Here is a 20191-nt window from a genome sequence, read left to right on the forward strand (position 1 = left end):
CCTGATGAAAATTTTATCTTACTGAAAGGTTTTTAAATTTTTTTTTACACTTAAAAATGTAGAAAGCAACTTCTGTAAAGGATTAAAACTTAAAAGTGGAAAACTTTGTGTTTTATTAAATAATGGTGAATAAATTATGAAATAATTCTAGGGGCGTCTGGGTGGCTCAGTTAAGCATCTGCCTTCGGCTCAGGTAATGAACTCGGGGTCCTGGGATCAAGCCCCACATCGGGCTCTCTGATTATCGGGGAGTCTGCTTCTCCCTCTGTGCTCTGTCTCTCAAATAAATAAATAAGAATCTTAAAAAAAAAAAGAAAGAAAGAATTTCTAAAGGGAGATTAATATAGAAGAGGTACGACTTTTATACTTGTTTAAGGCCCTCCGTGAATTTAGTGCCAATACTACAGGATGTCAGCAGGGAAGTTTTCTGCCAATGTTACTACTTTAACTGGCGATTAAGGATCCAACACCATTAGGCCTTTGGTATTTTTGCATTATTGGCCATCTATTATAGTTACCATTATTGAGAGACTCCTATGAGTCAGGCACTGGCCAAATTCTTTACATTTTGATCTCATTTAATCCTCTCCACACTCAGAAGTAACTGTCATCACCATTTTAGAGATGAAGAAACTGGGACTCGTTAGTAATAGATCACATGTATTGAGCATTTGTTGTATTTTACCATTTCTCCTTGTGGCTGTGACATTTAATCCTTGTAACAAACCTGTGAGGTAGCTAGAGTTACTTCTATGCCTATTTTACAGATGAGGAAATTAAGACTCAAAGAGTTTGTTAACTTGTCCACAATCAGAGAGCCAATGCATACTGAAGCCAAGATTCTTCAGGCCCTTGCTCTCCTGGCAAAGGAGGGAGGGAGGATGACAGCCACCATGTAATGCAAAGTGTGAATTTCCCAACCAGGCAAGATGGTGGGGCGAGGTCAGTCATGACAGCGATCTTCATTCAGAATGCTCAGCAGTGGGCACCTGGGTGGCTCAGTCAGTTATGTGACCAACTCTTGATTTCTGCTCAGGCCACGGAGGGCTCTGCACTCAGCAGGAGTCTGCTTGACATTCTCTCTCTCCTTCTCTCTCTGCCCCTCCCTACCCCACTCTCTCTGAAATAAATAAATTAATTTTAAAAAAATGCTCAGAAATTTCCCGAGGAAAAGGAAGTTGATCTCTTCAGGGTGGCCCCAAGAGGGCAGAGCTAGCATCCCAAGGCCTGACTTTTCTCTTAAAGGAAGAATTTTAATACAACAGCTGTCAAGGAGTGGTTTCAGTAAGAGGTGGATTCCTTTCCACCAGCATGTGGTTCTCCACGTTTAACCTGCTCACTGATCACCCAGGGAATTTGTTTTTACAAAGCAGATACGCAAGACCTTTTCCCAGAGATTCTCAGTAAGTGTGAAGCAGGCCCCTGGGAGCCAAATTTATAAATAAATGCTCCTGGGTGAACCTGTCGCAGGTGATCCAGAACAATACTGGGAAATACTGAATAGGCCACATGTGGCAACCTTCTCATTCAAGAGGGGATTCCTTTATTATAGGGGAGGTTGGACTGGATGTTCCTAAGTTACCTTCAGAGTTGCTGAAACCAGAACCAGAAAGATAAAATGTTGAGCTGCTAGGAATGTGGTAAGATGGGCTGAAAACTTCTGTGAGCTAACTACGCCACTTGAAAAAAAAAAAAAAAAAAGAGCTGTATCGCCATCTGGTGGACTGCCTAACAGTCTCTTATTTACACTCCACCCTAAAATCATAGAATGATTTTCTCATTTAATTCTGATCCGTTCCACTTTCCAGACCTGGAATCAGACTTGGAAAGGCTAGGGAATGCACACACACAGCCTATGTCCCACATTCAGCAATTCCCAGTGTGCTGCTTCTCGCAGGCTTGAATTGCCCAAGACTGATCTTATGCTTACCGATTACAAATGTTCCAAGTTTTCCTCCAACAAGCAATTAGGAGGTTTAAATTCTGGGCAGCTGTCACAGTGAAACAAAGTTCCCAGATACTTCAGTACTATGCTTCTCGAAGGACTAGGGCACCGCATTAAAAATGTAGAATTCTTGGCTCTGTCTTATGCCCATAGCTAGGGATCGACAATGGGACCGTGGATGTTTCGCACCCTGTTTCGCACTCTGTCCCACTGCTAGGTCCCACACGGAAGCCTCACATGTGTGCCTCTGATTGGCAAAACCTAAATCACGTCTGAATCTCTGACTATAGTTCAGTTAGGGAAATGTGGTGTTCACAGTCATTGTAAGTTTTCACTTTCTAGCCTCTGTTGCCTAGGAAGGCATATTAGGGGAAAAGAAAAGAAAGAAGAAGAGAAGAAAGAAAAGAAAAGAAAAGAAAAAAGAAAAGAAGAAAAGAAAAGAAAAGGAAAGGAAAGCAAAGCAAAGCAAAGCGAAGCAAAAGTTGGGCTGGATGCTGAGCAAACCAATCAGAATCTTATCACATGTATCTACCCCCCTCGACCATTCTTCCCAAACCCTCCTCCCTTACCTCTAGACCACAGTCCTGTTCCTGGAAAGAGGTGTCCCTTCTGTCTCTGCTTCCTCTCCTCTGACTCATTCCTTAACTCACACAGTATGATCGCATCGCCCTCATATCACTTCTTAGCACATGACCTTTTCCACCTCCTTGCTTTTTCTCCCCCCGCCCCAACCCGTCCCCCTTCCACTCCTATGTAGCGTCTGCCAAGTTCTGCATTCAGCACCTCACTGCCTCAGTCTGTGTACTCTGCCTGGGTGGTCCTGTCCACTTGTGTGGCATATCTACCGTATGCAGATGATCCCCCGAAGCGTAACTCCAGCCATAAAATCTTTCCCAAAGAACACACCCAGGTTTCCAGCTGCACCCTCAGAGTGCCCGCCTAAAGGTCACAACCACCTCAAACTTGACACGTCTAATACAAACTTCATCGCTTACTTAGAAAATTTGTTCTTCCTTCTGCATCCTATGTGTATGCAAACTGCCCAACTACCCACTTGCCGAAGATAGAACCCCAAAGTCGACTGGATTCTTCTCTTTCCCTTTCAGTTCTTACATTCAAACAGTCTCTAAGGCCCATAAATTCAGTGGAATCCTTTTACCCGAGTTCCTGAGCTTAATAAGTGCTCTCTAAAGACCTCAGATATGTTCATTCTAGCACTTTATTGGAAATAGGTTGTATACATCAATGAAGTCAGACCGAAGTTAAAGCATCACTTCCACACAATATTCTGATATCTGTGCTATCTTTTTACATAATTTAATACATCCCAAGATACTCCTGATTTTGGTCAAGGAGCTTGAGTGGTCCAGAAATCTCTCTCTATAAATATAGATCATAGCATCTAAAATAACCATTGTTTTTGAGACAGTTCCAAAAGTCCTGGGAACATCTCTTAAAATCTGTAGCTTAGACTGGCTGCAGTGCTTGCTGGTGGGAGGGAATGAAGGGCTTACACTCACACCATGGAGCTGGTTACAGCGGGTGCTGGGGCAGGGGGCACAGAGCTCCTCGAGTGTGGGGCACACAAGTGGGTGGGGGTGGGGGTTGGAGATCCTGAGAGCTGCCCAGGCCACTCAGCCACCCTGTGTTTTCCAACATTGCTCGAGTGTCAAAGTGAGGAGACGCCAATGTAGAAAGAAGCCCATCACCCCAGGTCCCTTGGCATTGCCAAGAAATGGCGGAGCCTCCTCTAGATGGTTATAGGGCTAGACATTCTGGCACAGAGAAGGTTCTAGACATTCTGGCACAGAGAAGCCCCCAAGATATACACACACCATCTCCCTCCCCCTGCCACGCTCAATTCCCTGCAAATTACAAAGTTGAGGGAGTGGCACTGCAAAGAAAATGACTTTGAGCCAAAGTGCTGCTGGCCCCTTGGAATGAGGACAGGGTGCCTTTGCTTCGTTTGACCTGGGGGGCACTGGCGAAGGCTGCTCTGCCCCCAGCATCTTCGTCGCCCCCTTGAAGGCCACCATCAGCAATTAGGTGCTTTGGTTCTTCTAAGCTTCTCAGCATTTAGCAATAACACCTGCGTAACTGCTCACAATCACCAACAGCTTTAACCTCCACCAAGTCATCGGTTCTTGCAACCCTCTGAGGTAGGAAGGGCAGGGATCATGATCCCCATTTAAAAGGGAAGGAACCTGGAACCCAGAGAATTAGGTCCCTTGCCTGAACTCACACAGCTGGCTGGCGGCAAAACCCAAACAAGAACCCCAATCTCCTCTCACATGGCAGGCTCCAGGGTCCACACTCCAAAGTCCCTCCTGCTGCTTTTCCGAGAAGGAAGAGGTTGGGGGAGGAGACACCGTCCACATCACTCCCTTGCCCCTCTTAGGAGATCTGATCTCAGACGGCTCCATGGAGGACGGGATGAGTCCGCATGCGATAGATAATGACCGCAGTGGCCGGGCACAGCAACAGGGAGGTCATGATGACAATGGTGGCCAGGATGATGAGGACAATGACCCAGATATCCAGGATGTGCTTGGGGAGCGTGGCTTCCATCGGGACCTGGCTGACGGCGTCCATGCTGCTTCACTCTGCGACAGACAGGAAAGAGGAAGTGACTATCTTGCACCCTCTCCGGGAGTCAGAAGCTTGGGTCCCGTACCACCTCTGTGCTCTTCAGGTTACCTGACCAATACGAATAATGGGCTCACTTACCGAGGGCTTCCTCCGTGCCGGGCCCCATGCTAGGCACTTTCTGTGTATTAACTCACTTAGCCCTCCCTTCAACCACCACCTCCATGAGGCGGGGACTATTACTGTCAGCCTTTTGTATTTCTTGGACTTTATCTTCAGTTATTTCCATTTTACAGATGAGGACTCTAAAGCCTTTACAGATGTAGTTAATTTGCCCAAGGAAGTGAAGCCAGATGCATGGAACTCCAGAGCCTCCGTGTTTAACTATGGAACTATCACACTACCAGTCTGGCCCCTCATCTGTTAATTTGTCTTTGGTCCTGTGCCCTTCTCCCATTCTCCTGGCAACTAAACCTACTCTTTTCTGTGGAGAACCCACCTATTCTGTGTGGTTTAGCGAAGGCGCTCACCTGAGCACAAGGGTAGATATGTGCTCTAGGCTTGGCCATCACCAATCATAGCCTCAATTCAGGGCTGGGCAAGTGAGCCCGGCCGAGGCAGCCCAAGTCCTCCCAGCGCTTTTATGCACAAGCTGTTGGTTAAGATGATTCTTTCTGCTGGGGACTGCTAAACCAAAAGGATGTGAGCCTGGAAAGGACAGGCAGGGTGCTGTCTCACCCACGTGTAGACAGCCCCTCTTAGAGATGGAAGGAGAAATGGAGGCTTCAGGACCCGAACCCCATGTGGTCTGACGCCATCTGCAATCCTGGACACCCCAGACACAGAAACGAATAATTCCCTGCCTTTAAGCCGGAGTCAGCGTGGCTTCTCCCACTTAACACCCAAGAGTTCTGATGGATAAGAGGTGAATCGGTTGTTCCCAAACTTTTTCAATTCACAGCACCCTTAGTGTTTTAGTAATTTTTCTCACAGCTCTGCGGGCCCAAAGAAATACTTGGCAGTTCCATTTATTATGGAGTTAGCTTCAAACAAGTCAGTAAGCATTTATGTCCTAACAGAGTAGTAGCTGCTTGAAAAAAAATCATACAAATTGAAAAAAGAAAATATTTTTATTTCATTCTTCACCAGTTACTTACTAATGGGACGTGGGCAGTGGGCAGCCATTGCACCACTTTGCAGACTCTGGGGTCAGATTCGACAATGCCATGCCCACTGCCCACTGCCCGTTCATTTGTGCATACCACCTGCTGCATCCTGGCAGCCACCAAAAACTCAGCTTCACGAAATAGAGCATCGCCAAAGGGAATGAAGTAAGGTTAACGTTAACCTGTAAACTTTCTCAAGCTAGTTGTTTGCACAGCGTCTGAGGGATGTCAAAAATGTTACAGATCCTGCAGCACCCATACACTTTTCCAATGAGTTCACTGTGGCTCCCAGGGCTCAGCGTACAACTTGGGAACGGAACCACAGACCTAACCCATTCCCTGCCCAGAGGGCACAAGGCTGGAACAAACACTCTCCTGTGGTTCCTTCTAGATCTGAGATCTGAGATCTGTATTTCTGTGATTCTAGGTCCCAGACAAAATTTCCAACTCTAGTCCAATGCCTTGCTTTGTCCTAATCAACACCTTTTCCTTTCTAATGCCTTTAGCTCCATGCCCACTCTTGCCCCACTAAGTAAGCTGCTGACGGCCACATCCAAGGCAAAGCCCCCAAGATATACACACAAGGATGCTCATTTCTGCATTGTTTGTTACAGCAACCAATGCAACAAGTGTCCATAACAGTACTATAGCATATACCCATATATTGGTACACCATTCACTCATTTAACAAATATTTAGTGCTTGCTATTCACCAAGTATTGTTCCAAGTGTGTTACAAATATTAACGTATTTAATAGTTACTAAAAAGAATGATGATCTACAGTGAGTTCTGAACATTTTAAGTGGGGGAAAGAAGTACAGTACAGAATAATGTGCATAGGATTATTCCTCTGGCTCAGATTTCGTAGAATTAAGTAGACAGATGGGGGACAATACATAAATGTAAAATCATTTATGAGCAGAATCCAAAGAAAGTGTTAAATAGTGACTACCTGGGGGCCAGACTAGGAGTGGGAGAAGCCTTTGCTTCTCATTCTTCATGTTTTCCTGCTGTTTGAATTTTCTAAACATGAGCATGTCTCATTTAATTTTCTGAAGTCCACTGGATTGAGGGGGAAATGGTCCAATAAAATTCAAGTATGAGCCTGATCAAGTGGTCACCAAATGCCCTATATTGTGCCAAGTGAAAACCATCTTAGGACAGTATTAAAAAACACTAATTTCTGGGTCCCATTACAGACTTACTGAATTAGACTCAAGAGGGGACAGGAGGAGACCGTCTTTCCCAATATGCAGCCAGCTTTGGGAACCCCCAGACCCACAGATCTCTAAGGCTGCTAGGACTCTCTCCAGCACTGTGATTTGGCAACTGATTCCCAGGTGCTCTGCAGCCAGTCTGGTCAGACCTAGGCAAGGCCCAGGATGAAGGAGAAGCCTCTGGCAAGGCTCCCAAAGAGACCGGGATTATCAGGCTGGGGCGTGCCGAAGAGGGAGATAGGCTGGCCCTGCCTCAGCCCTAGAAATGTGATCCCTTACTCCCAACGCCAAGCCTCAGAAGCATGAGTCACAGGAGCCATGCACTGTTAAGGAAGGACAGAGGTGGCAGAAATCATTCTTTGTGGTCTCCTGATTACATCAACAGCTAGCTTGCCCTGGGCCAAAAGAACCCCACGAAAGCCCTTTCTGGTAAACCCATTAACATCAAACAGTTTCCGTGACTCCAAATGCCAGGAATAATTTCCCTGGCTGACTTTCACATGGAAAACCTGTCATTTACAGGAACTCAGGCTTCAGGGCTCATTCACCATCACGAACCACAGAAGCTACACCAGCCTTATTTCACAGAGAGCAAAACAGAGGTCCGGAGGTCTTTTCCCACCTTCAACCCCACCTTCTTCCAGAATAATCATTCAAAGACGTAAATCCAATCAACTCACTGCCTAAGCAACACAAAACAGAATAGAGCAAGTAGATGAATAAATGAAACTTTTTCTGGGTACTGCAATGCACTCTAGATTGTACTCTTTTGCACACGGTGTTATTTAAAACCCTGATCACAAAAGCAGATAAACACAGAGCTGCTCTAGAATGCCAGGGAGGAGGCAAAGGAGGGGCTTGGGGTCCCAGCCAGCGAGGCTGGATAAATATCCTTAGAGGTCCTAAGCACTAGAGATTAGGATGCTCACCCCCTTCCCATGTACAATTCAAACTAAAAGCAATACTAAACCGTAACACGTAAGACTAATTTTCCCAGGTGCTATTTTGGTGTCCCTGCTTAGCACAGCCTGTTCGCTCGGTATAGCACAGCTGTTCAGCTTCCCCTTAACCCCTTGGGCTCCTCAAAACACAGTCTGAAAACCAGAGGTTGTGATGTTCTCCATGGGTCCTCTCAGCACCACTACTGTTCCAGGGCTCTAAGGCTGGCCATGAACGTGACCAGGTGTGCGAGCGCACAGGGAGCTCTCACTCCTTGTTTCAACCTTCTCAGTCTTCAAACGTGTCCCCTCCCACGGGCTGTTCCTTCCCATGGAACGCCTCTCCCCACCGTGAAAGGAAAGTTGTGTCCCCAAAATAAGAACTACGTAAAGCATATGTTCAGCATCTTCAATGGCACGCTGGAAAGTTTTCCTTGAAAAAAAGCAAGACTCAGGCTTCTGCTAGCTGACTTCTGTTCGACCTCTATCTGGCATCCGGGTGCATGGCTCCTTGTGAGTACATAAAACCCTGTTTCTTGGCACATCTAATTAATCACCACAGATCAAGCTGCTTGTCATTTGCTTTGCAGATACACTACTTATTGTTTCTGATTAATGGGTCATGTCAGACTGTGGCCCAAACCATTCATATCACAGATTTAACCTTATCACAGATAAAAATGTGATGTTTTTATGACCACGGGAGGTAAAACAGCAGTCAGGCCTAAACTCCGGTTAATTTAAACTGGCATACTTTATCTCCTGATGACCTCGTTAAATGAATAAATAAATGCCGACATATGTTCTATATAAGTTTGTCTAAGAAGCTGTGTTAACACCACTCTGAGCTGACAAGCAAAAAAGCCACTGGTATCGTCAGCCACAGATGCCATGTGGGCCCTACACCACCAGCCCTGTGAGAGGCCAGTTTTCATAAGCAACTGAAAATCTTTTTAGGGAAAAAAAAAAAGAATCATTGTTCCAGCCAATTCTATCATATGGCAAATTTTCTAGCACCACCAAAAAACATATATAAATTTCAGAAGTTAAAATTTCCTGCAAGTCAATAGTTTTAGAATAATTGAATTCCAGGTGACTAATCTGTGCTATCTATCTGCCTTTCAATCATGAGAATCACTCCCTAGTAAGAGGCTTTCACCCTCTGACAAAGTAATATTGGTTTTGGTTGAGCACCATCAGGACAAGTAACTCTCTCCAGGATGTTCGTTTGTTTGTTCGTTCGTTCGTTCATTCATTCATTCATTCAAGTACTTGCTATATACAAGATACTCCCTTAGGAATTACTGTTATTTACTCAGAAGATATAACTCACTTCCACGAAGCACAGAGAAGTACCCCTCCTCTTATTTCCTCAAAAACAGGATCACACAAGCCAGCATTTAACAAATACCAAGTGCTAAGTACTGTGCGAGGCCTCGTCCCACACATTAACTTACTTAACCTTCACAATAATCGTGGATTGGATATACTATTTTACAGGTGTGGAAATGAAAGCCAAGGGAGGTTAACTGGCTAGTGATTATAAAGCTAAGTAACTGACATTCAAACTCAGGTCTCCTGACCCTATGCTCATCTCCAAAGTCTCCACACAGACCCAGGAGTAAGATCATGGAATGTGCCAGATCCATAGCTCTGTCCTAAGTCCAGGTCAGACTCATTGCTTTTGGCCAAAGGCACTCTGGATTTAGAGAATTAAGAAAAGATATGCAGTCTATAACTAGAGATACCAAAAGACAAAATGATTTTTAATTTTTCTGAACCGAATTTCAGAATTATAAGGAGAAATAGATGAAGCCACAGTTACAGTGGGGGAGTTCAACACAACTCTCTTAAATACTGATAGAACAAAAAGTGTTTTAAAATCAGCTAAGGACATAGAAGAGTTCTTAAATTAATAGTTTTCTATAATGTATGACTTCAAATAGAAAGTAGCAAAACTAATTAAATATAAAAAGTTAACATTTAAATTATTTCCTCTGGGAATAATTTTTATATATTAATATATAATATTAAATTGAATATTTAATATATAATGGGAATATATATTGTGCTATATTTCACATATATATAGAATTCTCAATTATGTAGTAATATATATTCATTTAATGGTATTGGAAGAAAATAACTGAGGATAATTACATGAGAATAAAGGGAAGCACAATATACAGCATTTAAAAAACAAGTTCAGGGCGCCTGGGTGGCTCAGTCGTTAAGCATCTGCCTTCGGCTCAGGTCATGATCCCAGGGTCCTGGGATCGAGCCCTGCATCGGGCTCCCCACTCAGCGGGAAGCCTGCTTCTCCCTCTCCCACTCCCCCTGCTTGTGTTCCTGCTCTCGCTGCGTCTCTCTCTGTCAAATAAATAAATAAAATCTTAAAAAAGAAAAACTTCAAAGCAGAATAGTTTTAGTGTAAGAACAAATAGTTTTTAGAACTGATTTCAAATGTTAAGTCATTTGACCTAACTCACAAAACAGAAAGTTGGCTCTAGTATGCTCCCGTCAGAACTATAAAGAGGATATTTCTATAAAGCAATTGTGGTAAGTAGTACTCTAAGATGACCCCCATAATCTCTGTTCCCTGGTGCTACCCCTGGGATTAGGTTAGGTCACATAACAAATGTGACGGGATTTTGCAGATGTAGTTAAGGTTCCAGATCCCCTGACTTTAAAGTAAACAAAAAGAGCATCCTGGGTGGGCCTGACCTAATCAGGTGAAAGTTCTTTAAAAGAGGGCTGAAGCTTTCCCTGAGGTCAAAGACACTGCTCTGCTGGCCTTGAGTTGCAAGAAACAAACCTGCCAACAACCTGAATGAGCTTGCAGGCAGAGTCTTTCCTAATTGATCCTCCAGATGCAAATGTAACTTGGCTGATACCTTGACTGAAGTTTTGTAAGGACCCAGCGAGGTTGTGTTTGAACCCAGGGAAACTGTGAGATCAGTGAATGTATTTTTAAGCCAACAAATCTGTGCTAATTTCTTACGGCAGCAGCAGAAAACTAAATCAGCAATACTATTTCGTCCTGGGTTTGTTCTGTGGAGAAGAAATCCCTACAAAGTAACGGCATTCTAGACATCTACGTAGAATTTAGACACTATCTAGCTTAAACCATACAGCCTCCCTCCCATTTTCAGGTGAAGGAAATGACTTGCCCAAGGTCACACAGCGGGTTAAGGGCAGGACTGAGGGGAGAACTCGAGCCTCCTGATCTGCACGCTCTTTTCAAATGCCATCACTCTCCTGTTTGAGATGGGAGCCGGGAGAAAGTAAGGAGTCCGGTTGGAGAAGGCAGCAGGAGGGACAGGCTTCTTGATTCTACCTATTTACTGTGTAAAAGCCACTGGGGGCCTTGAGGCCCAGAGCCCGAGGCCACATCACAGTAGGTGGGACAGGTGAGATGGTTTTCCAGGGCCACACACACACCCTTCAACCAAAAATAAGTCCTGTCAGAATCACTGGAGAATTCAGTTCCATCCCTTTGGCTCAAGGCCCGAATGCAAATGACTCTAGAGAAGAAGGTTAGTGGCAAAGACTGTAACTTAGCATCCCTCATCGTGAGACTGACAGCGAAGAGGAAGAGACACTGGCATCTGACTGGGTTGTGGGGGATCCCACAAGGTGGGGCAAAGCGCCACGCGTCTGGGATGAAGGACTGGACACCGTGCCTGGCTTCCAGCTCTGCCGAGGCCTGGACTTTAGCCAGCACAGCGCCTTCTCCTCACAGAACGCACCCCCTCTCTACTCAGCGGCAGGGGCACTGAATACATGTTGCTTAACTCAAACCCCACCCTCCCTCCATCTCCCTCCGCCCCCCCCCCCCCCCCCGGAACGGAGGGAATACTTGGAAACAGGGGGGAAGTCTCCCCTCTAAAGCGTTAAGAGCGAGCCCCAGCTCAGAGGCCAGCTGGTTGGGTTTCAGTGTGGTTCCACCACTTTCTAGCTGACCTATCTTGGGTAAGTTATCAAACTTCCTAATGCTTCCATTTACTCAGCTGAAAACAAAAACAAAATGGGCAAATAATAGTATCTGCCTTGTAAGGTTAGTAGAATTCCATGGGAGGATCACACACAGTACTGGGCAGTATTCTGACACCCGATGGGCACTCCACGACTGTTCATTCCATGATCAGTAATTCCTGGCCGTAGGGATCACGCACCTGAGCAAATAGCCTCCCCCCCGACAACCAGTTAGAATTTTAGTATCCCTGATTTGGCACATGTCTTCACTTTATCAACAAAGATGACAGAGGCTTAATCTAAATTAATGAATTTTTTTTTAATCAACCAATGACATGGTTGATCAACCTGACAGATTCCTCCAGTCTGAGCATGAAACAGGTGGCGTAGCAACACGGACAGCGCTGTGATTCACACTGGGCATCGAGGAGTGGGGGCAGAGATGGAGATGTTTGCCCCTAAGAAGCTCACCCTCTTCTGCAGGAAAAAGACATCACGGAGCATTGCTAGTTGCAATACAAGGCAGGGCACTCCTACATTGAAGGTGCAAACCACACGCTCTCGGAGAAGAGGAAGTGGAAAGAGAGAGACTGCAGGTAAGACAATCGTGATCTGAATCCTGCTCTCCAGCCTCATCAGAAGTGTGACTCGGGGCAAGTTACTTAAAACCTCTAAACCTCAGTCTTCTCATCTTTAAAATAAGGACACTAAGAGCACTATATTGCACCCTACTTTTGTGAGGATAAAGCGAGACAATAGGTATATAGTCCTGAAACATAACAGATGCTCCAAACAATATTCGTCTTCATTCCTTTGTTCTTGTCTAAGTAAAACACAACACTTTAAAAAGAAGGGGGACTTTGATATAGGCTTTGAAGAGAAGTAGGTGTTCAAAAGGAAAAAAATAAAGGGAAAGGCAGGATGAGTAGAATAGATACATCAACGAAGCCCCGAGGTGGTGAGATACAGTGTGTGCCCGGGCATCTGTAGTCCTTGTTGGCTCTGGCAAGAGGCTTACCCTTTCTAAGCTTCCGTTTCAGCTGTAAAATGGAAACAGGACTACTTCACTGGGATGCCATGGGGTCTGAATGAGCTAAGGCACACAGAGCACTTACTTCGGACCATGCCTGATACACAGTAAGGACTTCATCCATGTTAAACTGAGCTGGGGGACATAGCCCAGCTCCTAAATTCAGAGCGTTCAGAGGCCCCACCATTATTTGGGGCGCCATGACTGCTCCGAGGCTGATCTAGGAAAGCGCAAGGATAGTTGCATCCACACAGAGAGCCTTTGAGAGTCTGTCCTGCCTTTGATCTCCCACAGGAAAAGCACACCCTGCACATATGAGCTGCAGCTAGCAGATGACTTTTGAGGGATTGTCCGTGGTTATCCAACCGGTTTTACCACCAAGGAGCTCACTGAGGAAGAAGGCAATAAAAGAAATGACTTCCTGCTGGCTGGCAGGCTTAATTATCCCCAAGTGGGAGAGAAAGCAGACAGAGGCAGGTGGCTTCCTGCAGGTGTGGCCTGGCACGGAGGCCAGAGAGGGGGCAGTGAGCCCAGCTCTGAGTCACCGGCGCAGGGGCCATCTCTTTGGGCGACCTGCCAAATGGGGAGAATGAGGCTGACTGTTCCCACCCAGGGAGCAGACTCGGGGCCTTACCAGCATCACTCCGCTGATAGGACCCCTTCTTAAGGCTCTACCCTCAGAAGGAGCTGGTGCAATCATCTGAGAAGAATGGAGCATCGAGGCCAGACAGAGAAAGCAAGTGAAGTCCTGGGAAGAGGCCCCACTGGCCCCTTTCTAGCCTGGGGTAGCTAATGTCCTGATCAGACTTTTGTGCTTGTTGTTCCCTCTTCTTAGAATGCTCTTCCCCGCAGATCTTGCTTTTCAACAACCACTGTCTCAGTGTCCAGGACCTCAACTTAAATGTCACCTCTTTGGAAAAGCCTTTCCAGAATCACCTTGTTAAATCACCACCCTCATCCAGCCGCCATTCTCTATCTCAGACCTTGTTTTAATGTCTTCAGACACTTTCCACAAACTAAAATTAGCTTGTTTGTTTGTGTGTGTATGTGTTTTTTCTGGCCACCTTTGCCCACTCAAATGCAACCACAAGGAGAGCAGAAGGCTTGCCTCCTGTTCCCGGCCATACCCCCGGCACAGCTCTCGGGCCCTGGCACACAGGACGGCCCCAATAAACCCAAGATGCATGAGGGAATGAATACAGACAGACGGGAGGACTTCAGATGTGAGCTTAGTTGGAACTTAGCTGTCCAGAAAGGATCCTCGCCCCATGATCTTAAAAGTCAGAATCCCATCTCTAAAACAAAATGCATCCTCTGACTTGATCATTTTCTGGGCTCTCTGTACATTCAGGGAGGATTATGAGGGCCTCCGCCTTTCCCAGACTAGCCTGTACATACCAGGCAGAGGAGAGAGGTGCACTGACCTTTCAGAATAACGTTCTCTAGGATTACCTGCGCTCCAGGGCTGGGCATTGAGGTGAGTGTAGGGGTGGGGGAGTTGCGGTCCACAGTAGGAACATTTCCTTCTCTGTTCTCAGAACAGAGAGCTGATAAAAAGGGAGGGGATTTCCCAGGCCTTACTGCGGGTGAGACCATCCCCACCTCCCATTCACCCTCAGAGACAGTTCTCTTCCCCTTCTGTAATAGCCTCAAGCATTTACCAAGCCAAGCCATCTCACTAGGGACCTCTGTTCCAAAGACAGGGGCCAGAGGAAGGGACGGGCAGGACTTACAACTATCAAAAATGTGAAATGAATCAAATCAGAGGACTTTGTCCAATCACCCGAGGTCCCCGAGGAGGGCTCTGTTCTCATTTTACCCCAGTTGGCTTCCGTCTCCATCAAAATTCTTAACAGTCTAAAGACGTGTTCTCTGTCTGAGTTTCCGTCTGCTATTCTGTGGCTGGAAAAATGGAAAAACACCAGGATATTTCAAAGAGATCAGAAAACAGCCAGAACTATTCAAGACTGCACGTACCCATCAGACCCAGCCAGTCACAGAGTCTTAGAAACCAACAGGGAGCCAGCAGAGAAGCCCTGGCCAAATCCACAGCATCCTGCTTAAGCCTCTACCATCCATCACGGTTATTTGCCAGTGACTAAGAGCCTGCTGTGTGCTGGGCCAACAAACGAGACTCTCCATGGTGGTGGGCTGGTGGGGTGGGGGGACGGTTAGTGATAGAGCTGCAAGGGCACCAGAGTGGTGTGAATCCCCTACCAAGCTATGTGATCGGGAACAAGTCAATCTCCAAAAATGCATACAGCAGGCAGAACAGCGGCCCCTCAAAGATGTCCATGGTCCTGGTCTCTGGAACTGTGACTATGAAAAAGGAAGCATGACTCAGAGGGCAGAGTCATGAAAACAGAGGTGAAGACTCTGCAGATATGATTTAAAGACTTTGAGATCAGATTATCTTGGACCACCAAGTGGATCCAGTCTAATCGCATGAGTCCTTAAAAGTGATGAGGAAGGCAGGAGGGTCAGAGAAATATCGCATGAGAAGCACCTGACTCACCATTGCTTGCTTTGGAGACGGAGGAAACCGGCTACGAGCCAAGGAGTGCAGAGGCCTGCAGAAGCAGGGAATGGCCCCCAGCTGACAGCCAGAGAGGAAACAGTGACCTTGGTCCTACAGCCACAGGAACTGAATTCTGCCAACAACTCAAATTAGCAGGGAACAAATCCTCCCCTAAAGACTCCAGAAGGAAACTCAGCCTACTGATGCCTTTTCTTCTAGAAGGACCCATACCAGACTTCTGACCTGTAGAACTGTAATACAATAAATCTGATTTTTCTGAAGCCGCTAAATTGGTGGTAATTTGTTACAACATTAGAAAATGACCACACTGTGTGATCCTGAGTAAGTCCCTCCTTCAAATTGGGCCTCCTTCTCCTTTCCACCCAATTGGAAAAGGTGGTCAAGGTGATCTCCAAGTCTCACTCTGCTCCCCTGACATCCTTCCTCCCCTAGAGCCCTGCCCCAGGTCCAGGATGGTCTTGGGTAGAAGGCCATTAAAGAAAAAAATAGAAAGGAGCAAGGGGTGGAGAAGAAGAATCTTTAAAAAGCCCCTAGGTGTTTCCTAAAATGCCACCCAAGGATGCTAAAAAAAAAAAAAAAAAAAAAAAAAAAAAAAAGTCTTCCGTTTTGCCATTTGTTACTTCCTAGACCATCCCCCAGAGGAATGAAGTGGAAAATCTGGGAGAGCAAGAAACAAAGCTTCACGATCAATTGGCAGAAGCTGTCCAGAGCACTGAGTTAAGGATTCCCTAGCCTTGCAGAGATTGCAAGGTGCAAAGTCCTGATTATCAATGTCTGCCTGGGGCAGGGACTGGTGCCAGGTATGCCACAAATAGGTCAGCAGTACTTGAAACTGATTTGGGGAGTTCAGTTTTCTGTTTTCCTTCTCCCTCCTCCATTTCATTCTCTCTGATCCTATGTAGTTGGTCACCAGCAATCCGCATGTCCAATCAGCCAATCACAGTCCAAATCAATAAAATAAGGAAACTAGAGCTATGCACCATGAAGCAATGCAAAGTACACAGTATAGTTGTTGAATCTGGTTGGCTGTTGTCCACCATGCTAGCCAGGGATAGTTCTGGCCTGTTCCCCTTCCTGGCTACCTCTGAGCTTTTCTCCTGGATGTACACCATTCTGTTTCCCTAGTGAGGCAGAAAGATACTAGGGTCCCTAGTGATTTATTAGTCCAGTGGCTGTCAAATTCTTACTTACCGTCCCCTAGGTCACCCTGCGAGTAACTGACAGAAACAAGATCTAATAACCCAGATCCCCATAATTCCAGTGCGGTTCAGAGCGCAGGCCCTGAAACCAAACCGCCTGGGTGCAAACTGCAGCTTCCTGTGATCACGGGTGAGTTCCCCACTCTCTTTGGACTTCAGTCTCCTCAACTATAAAATGCACAGAATGGTGGTCCCTACCTCATCGGATGGTGGTAAAGACTAAATGAATTAACACATGTAAAATGCTTAGAATAATGCCTGGCTCGTGGTCAGCACTCAGTAAATGTCAAGTACGGTTTGTTTTTTTTGTTTTGTTTTTTTTTTTTTGGTCGGCTCAACATGGGGCTTGAACTCATGACCCTGAGATCAAGACCTAAGCTGAGATCAAGAGTCGGAGGCTGAGCTGACTGAGCCACCCAGGTGCCCCTCAAGTATGATCATTATTACATCATTTGGCTTGTCTGGCCCATCGGGGCAGGTGTCTGCAGGCCGTGGTAATACCAGCATTTACTCCCATAAACTGTGAGTGTGCGTACACATGTCCGTCTTTGATTCCACTGCCAACAGCGGCAGTGTGAGACCAATCAAGATAAAGATTCTCTTTCCTTGGAGACATTTCCTTTATTTGTAGATTTTAAACCACAGTGAAGAAACAGAAGCACTTTTTTTTTTTAAACAAGGATCAGCACACAGCTAGGGAGGCACCTGAAACTGAGACTGCCCCTCACCCCGCTGGCCTGTCACACCTGCGCCCGTATGCGACCCAACCACATAAGGCCCCCAAGCTCGCTCATTTGGTGTATGTCTCAAACACCTCACCCCAGCTCTGTGATTCTTAGGCTATGCCAGAGACTGGGAATCCCCAAACCTTTCATGCAGGGGAGCCCATGGTTCTGACGCCCTGAGAGGTCACTGTTTAGAACATTTGATGGAGCATGACTTGTGACCTCCATGGCATGACTCATAACCCCAGGTTGGCTGGAAATGGGAGGTCCCTGGTGCAGTGGAGAAGTGCTTCTCCTCAGCTTTTTTGGACCTTGCTGCAGAAGCACAGATGTCCTGAGGCTCAGCTGGGCTATCTTGCCTGCGCTCAAAGGACTGCTGGCTGCCCTGCAGAACCCAAAGGGCATATCCCGCTCAGCCGGAGGTGCCCGTCTGTTCCATCCCCACTTCATTTTACAGATGTAGAGAGCGAGGTCAAGATGGGGAAAATGCCTCATCAAGGTAACTCCGAGTGTCTCCTGACTTCCAGAGAATTGTCCTCCCCACCCCCACCCTTACCCCCAACCCCCATTCAGGCATCTGCAAGCCTTCCCACTTCCCCACAGCCGTGGTACCACAGGTACTCAAGGAATCTTTGAGACCTCAACGTCTGAGCAGCTTTCACTACCATGGCCGAGAGCTTTGAGGAATCTATAGAGAAGCGGGAGACTCCTGAGCGCACCCCACCCCCCCACCGCGTGCCAACAGGATCAAGGCCAGTCAGGAAGAAAGGGCGGAGCTGTAGGAACAAGAGTCCAACCTGGCCACTCAGATAGCAACCTCCCACAGGTGTGCAGGTTTTTACGGCTTACACCGCCCCTTCTTCCACGCGTGAACAGTACTGCGCACCTATTTGCCGGGCGCTGGGCCAAGGGCTGAGGAGGCCTCGGAGATGAGGCTTGGACAGACGGTCTTTATCCTCACGGAAGTTGTGGAGGGGTGGGGAGAGCAGGGGTGCAACGACTGGAACAACCAAGTCCAAAGTAAACAGGTGGGCTGGGGCGGAGAAGGAGGAGGGGGGAGGAGGAGGGGGAGGGGGGAGGGGGGGGGGGGGGGAGGAGGGGAGCCCTTGGAAGGAAGGCTTCTCTCCACGATACTCTGCACACCCGCTCTCTCAGCACGCCAAGGATATTTTCTCCCTTTCACAGATGGAGAAACAGGGCCGGGAGACAGGATGGGGAAACTGCTGGTGCCGGACCAAGGGAACCCACACCCCACTTCAAACTCTTGGCGCCTCCCACGCGGGGCTGGGCTCACCCACGCGAGCTGCGGCTCCCACGAGGCCCCAGATCGGCCGAGGAGGTGGCTGCAACTTCGGGGCTGAGAGAAGCAGAAAAGGGGAACGCAGAAGTGATGACGGGGGAGGAAAGAGGCAGAAGAGGGGGAAGGAGAGGAGGACGCTGGGCTAGGGACCACAGGAGAACGGAGCCCCACGCGCGACACCCGATGGCCCCACTCACCCGGGGATCTGCAGAGCGGCTTCGCAGGAAAGCCCGCGGCCCCCGCCGCAGCCGGATCGCGCCGGGTCTGCGGGAGGCTCGGGCCAAGGGACGGCTCGAGCGCTTTCCCCGGCTCGCGGGGGGCGGCCCAGCCCCGGGGTCGCGGCGCGGCACGTGCCGGGACCTCGGAGCCCAAGGCGGCGGGAGCGCGCGGGAGCGGCCGGGACGCGCGGCTCGGCCCCCGGGCTGCGCTCGGCGGCGCTGGAATGCGCGGCCGCCAGGGACCGCCCCCGGAAAACCCGGGCCCCCGGCCTCCGCCGCCGCCCCGCCCCCGCCGCCCCCGCGGCCGCCCCCGCCCCGGGGAGAAGACGGGGGGAGAAATCTCGGGGACCCGGCTTCCCCGCGGGCCTCCCGCGCCGCGCTCGCGTGCAGGGCGGCGCGATCGCTTCGGCCGTCGGATCCCCGCTCTCCTTACCGTGAACCGGGAGGCTCGGGCTGACCGAAAACACGTCTTCCAAATTCCTTTCCGGCCAAAGTGTGGCCGATGGGTTTGGGAGGAGGGGCCGAGACTCTCAGCTCCTGCTTGGCAGTGCACTGAGTGTAGGATCCTTGACAAGCGGCTTCGCGAAAGTGAGGCTAGTAACACCTGTATCCCAGTCCTGCTGTGAGGACGGACTTAGATAGACGCCAGTGTGAAGCTGGTTGGTTGTCTGCCGTGACACGCCTCTGAGCATCCTGTTAATTCTTGTGACAACAGTGAAGTGGCCCGATCCAGGGTGCTCATGAGCCCAGCAGAGCTGGCTTCTGAGAGGACTCCACGCCCTGCCAGTTCCCGACCCAGCTTCCACGCAGGACAACGCAGCTGTGCGATCCCCTGCCGCCTCTGGGATGCACCAGGGACAGGGACCCACAGTTTTTAATTCAGCTGTCGAGCGCTCTTCAGTCTTGCTCTAAAAAACAGGAGCTCAGGCCTTGACCATCAGTGTGACCTTGAGGAGTCTTGGAGCCCAGTTGTGTGTCAGTTTCTTCCTTTGCCCAGTAGATTTAGTAAGAACTATACTGCCTTCCCAGGCCTAAATACGATATGGTGTGGGGGCTGAACTTACCCCCTACTGTCTTCTCTGAGTCGGGGATGAGGTCAGCAGAAATGACGTCTAAATCATCACTACCAGATGCCAGGGTTTTTTAGAGGGGAAACAATGAGGATGAAAGGAACTGATATGAGAAATGATTTGACAAAAATTCTAGGAAATGTCACCCAACATGTTTTCATCAAAAGAGACGTGTGGAATCTTAAAAACAAACAAGTACCACACAATTCTGAATAGTTTAATAGAAAACTCTCAGTAGAAAAAAACAAAAACAAAAAAGCTAAAGGAGGACAATCTCAATTT

The 20191-nt window shown here is 47.9% G+C and overlaps 1 protein-coding gene across 2 annotated transcripts; it reads right to left on the reverse strand.

The window, feature by feature from the left end:
- Positions 1–3784: 3784 nt before the first annotated feature.
- Positions 3785–19955, reverse strand: SMIM3 (small integral membrane protein 3). 2 transcript variants are annotated; one of them, XM_025867231.2, is made up of 2 exons: positions 19273–19955; positions 3785–4548 (listed from the first exon to the last, which is right to left on the reverse strand). In XM_025867231.2, the coding sequence occupies exon 2, from the start codon at positions 4535–4537 to the stop codon at positions 4355–4357; it is 183 nt and encodes a 60-aa protein (XP_025723016.1). In that variant the 5' UTR covers positions 4538–4548; positions 19273–19955; the 3' UTR covers positions 3785–4354. The 2 variants fall into 2 exon arrangements, with proteins under 2 accessions (XP_025723016.1, XP_025723018.1); XM_025867233.2 differs by lacking the exon at positions 19273–19955 and adding an exon at positions 18819–19050.
- Between the last annotated feature and the right edge of the window lie 236 nt (positions 19956–20191).

This window comes from Callorhinus ursinus, unplaced genomic scaffold, assembly GCF_003265705.2.
Source record: "Callorhinus ursinus isolate GAN/ISIS: 27379988/994484 unplaced genomic scaffold, GSC_fseal_2.0 scaffold3, whole genome shotgun sequence".
Taxonomy (NCBI): Eukaryota; Metazoa; Chordata; class Mammalia; order Carnivora; family Otariidae; genus Callorhinus; species Callorhinus ursinus.

Bases quoted from the DNA above. Each gene is read 5' to 3' on its own strand.
- SMIM3 (XM_025867231.2), bottom strand. From the start codon at position 4,537: ATGGACGCCGTCAGCCAGGTCCCGATGGAAGCCACGCTCCCCAAGCAC.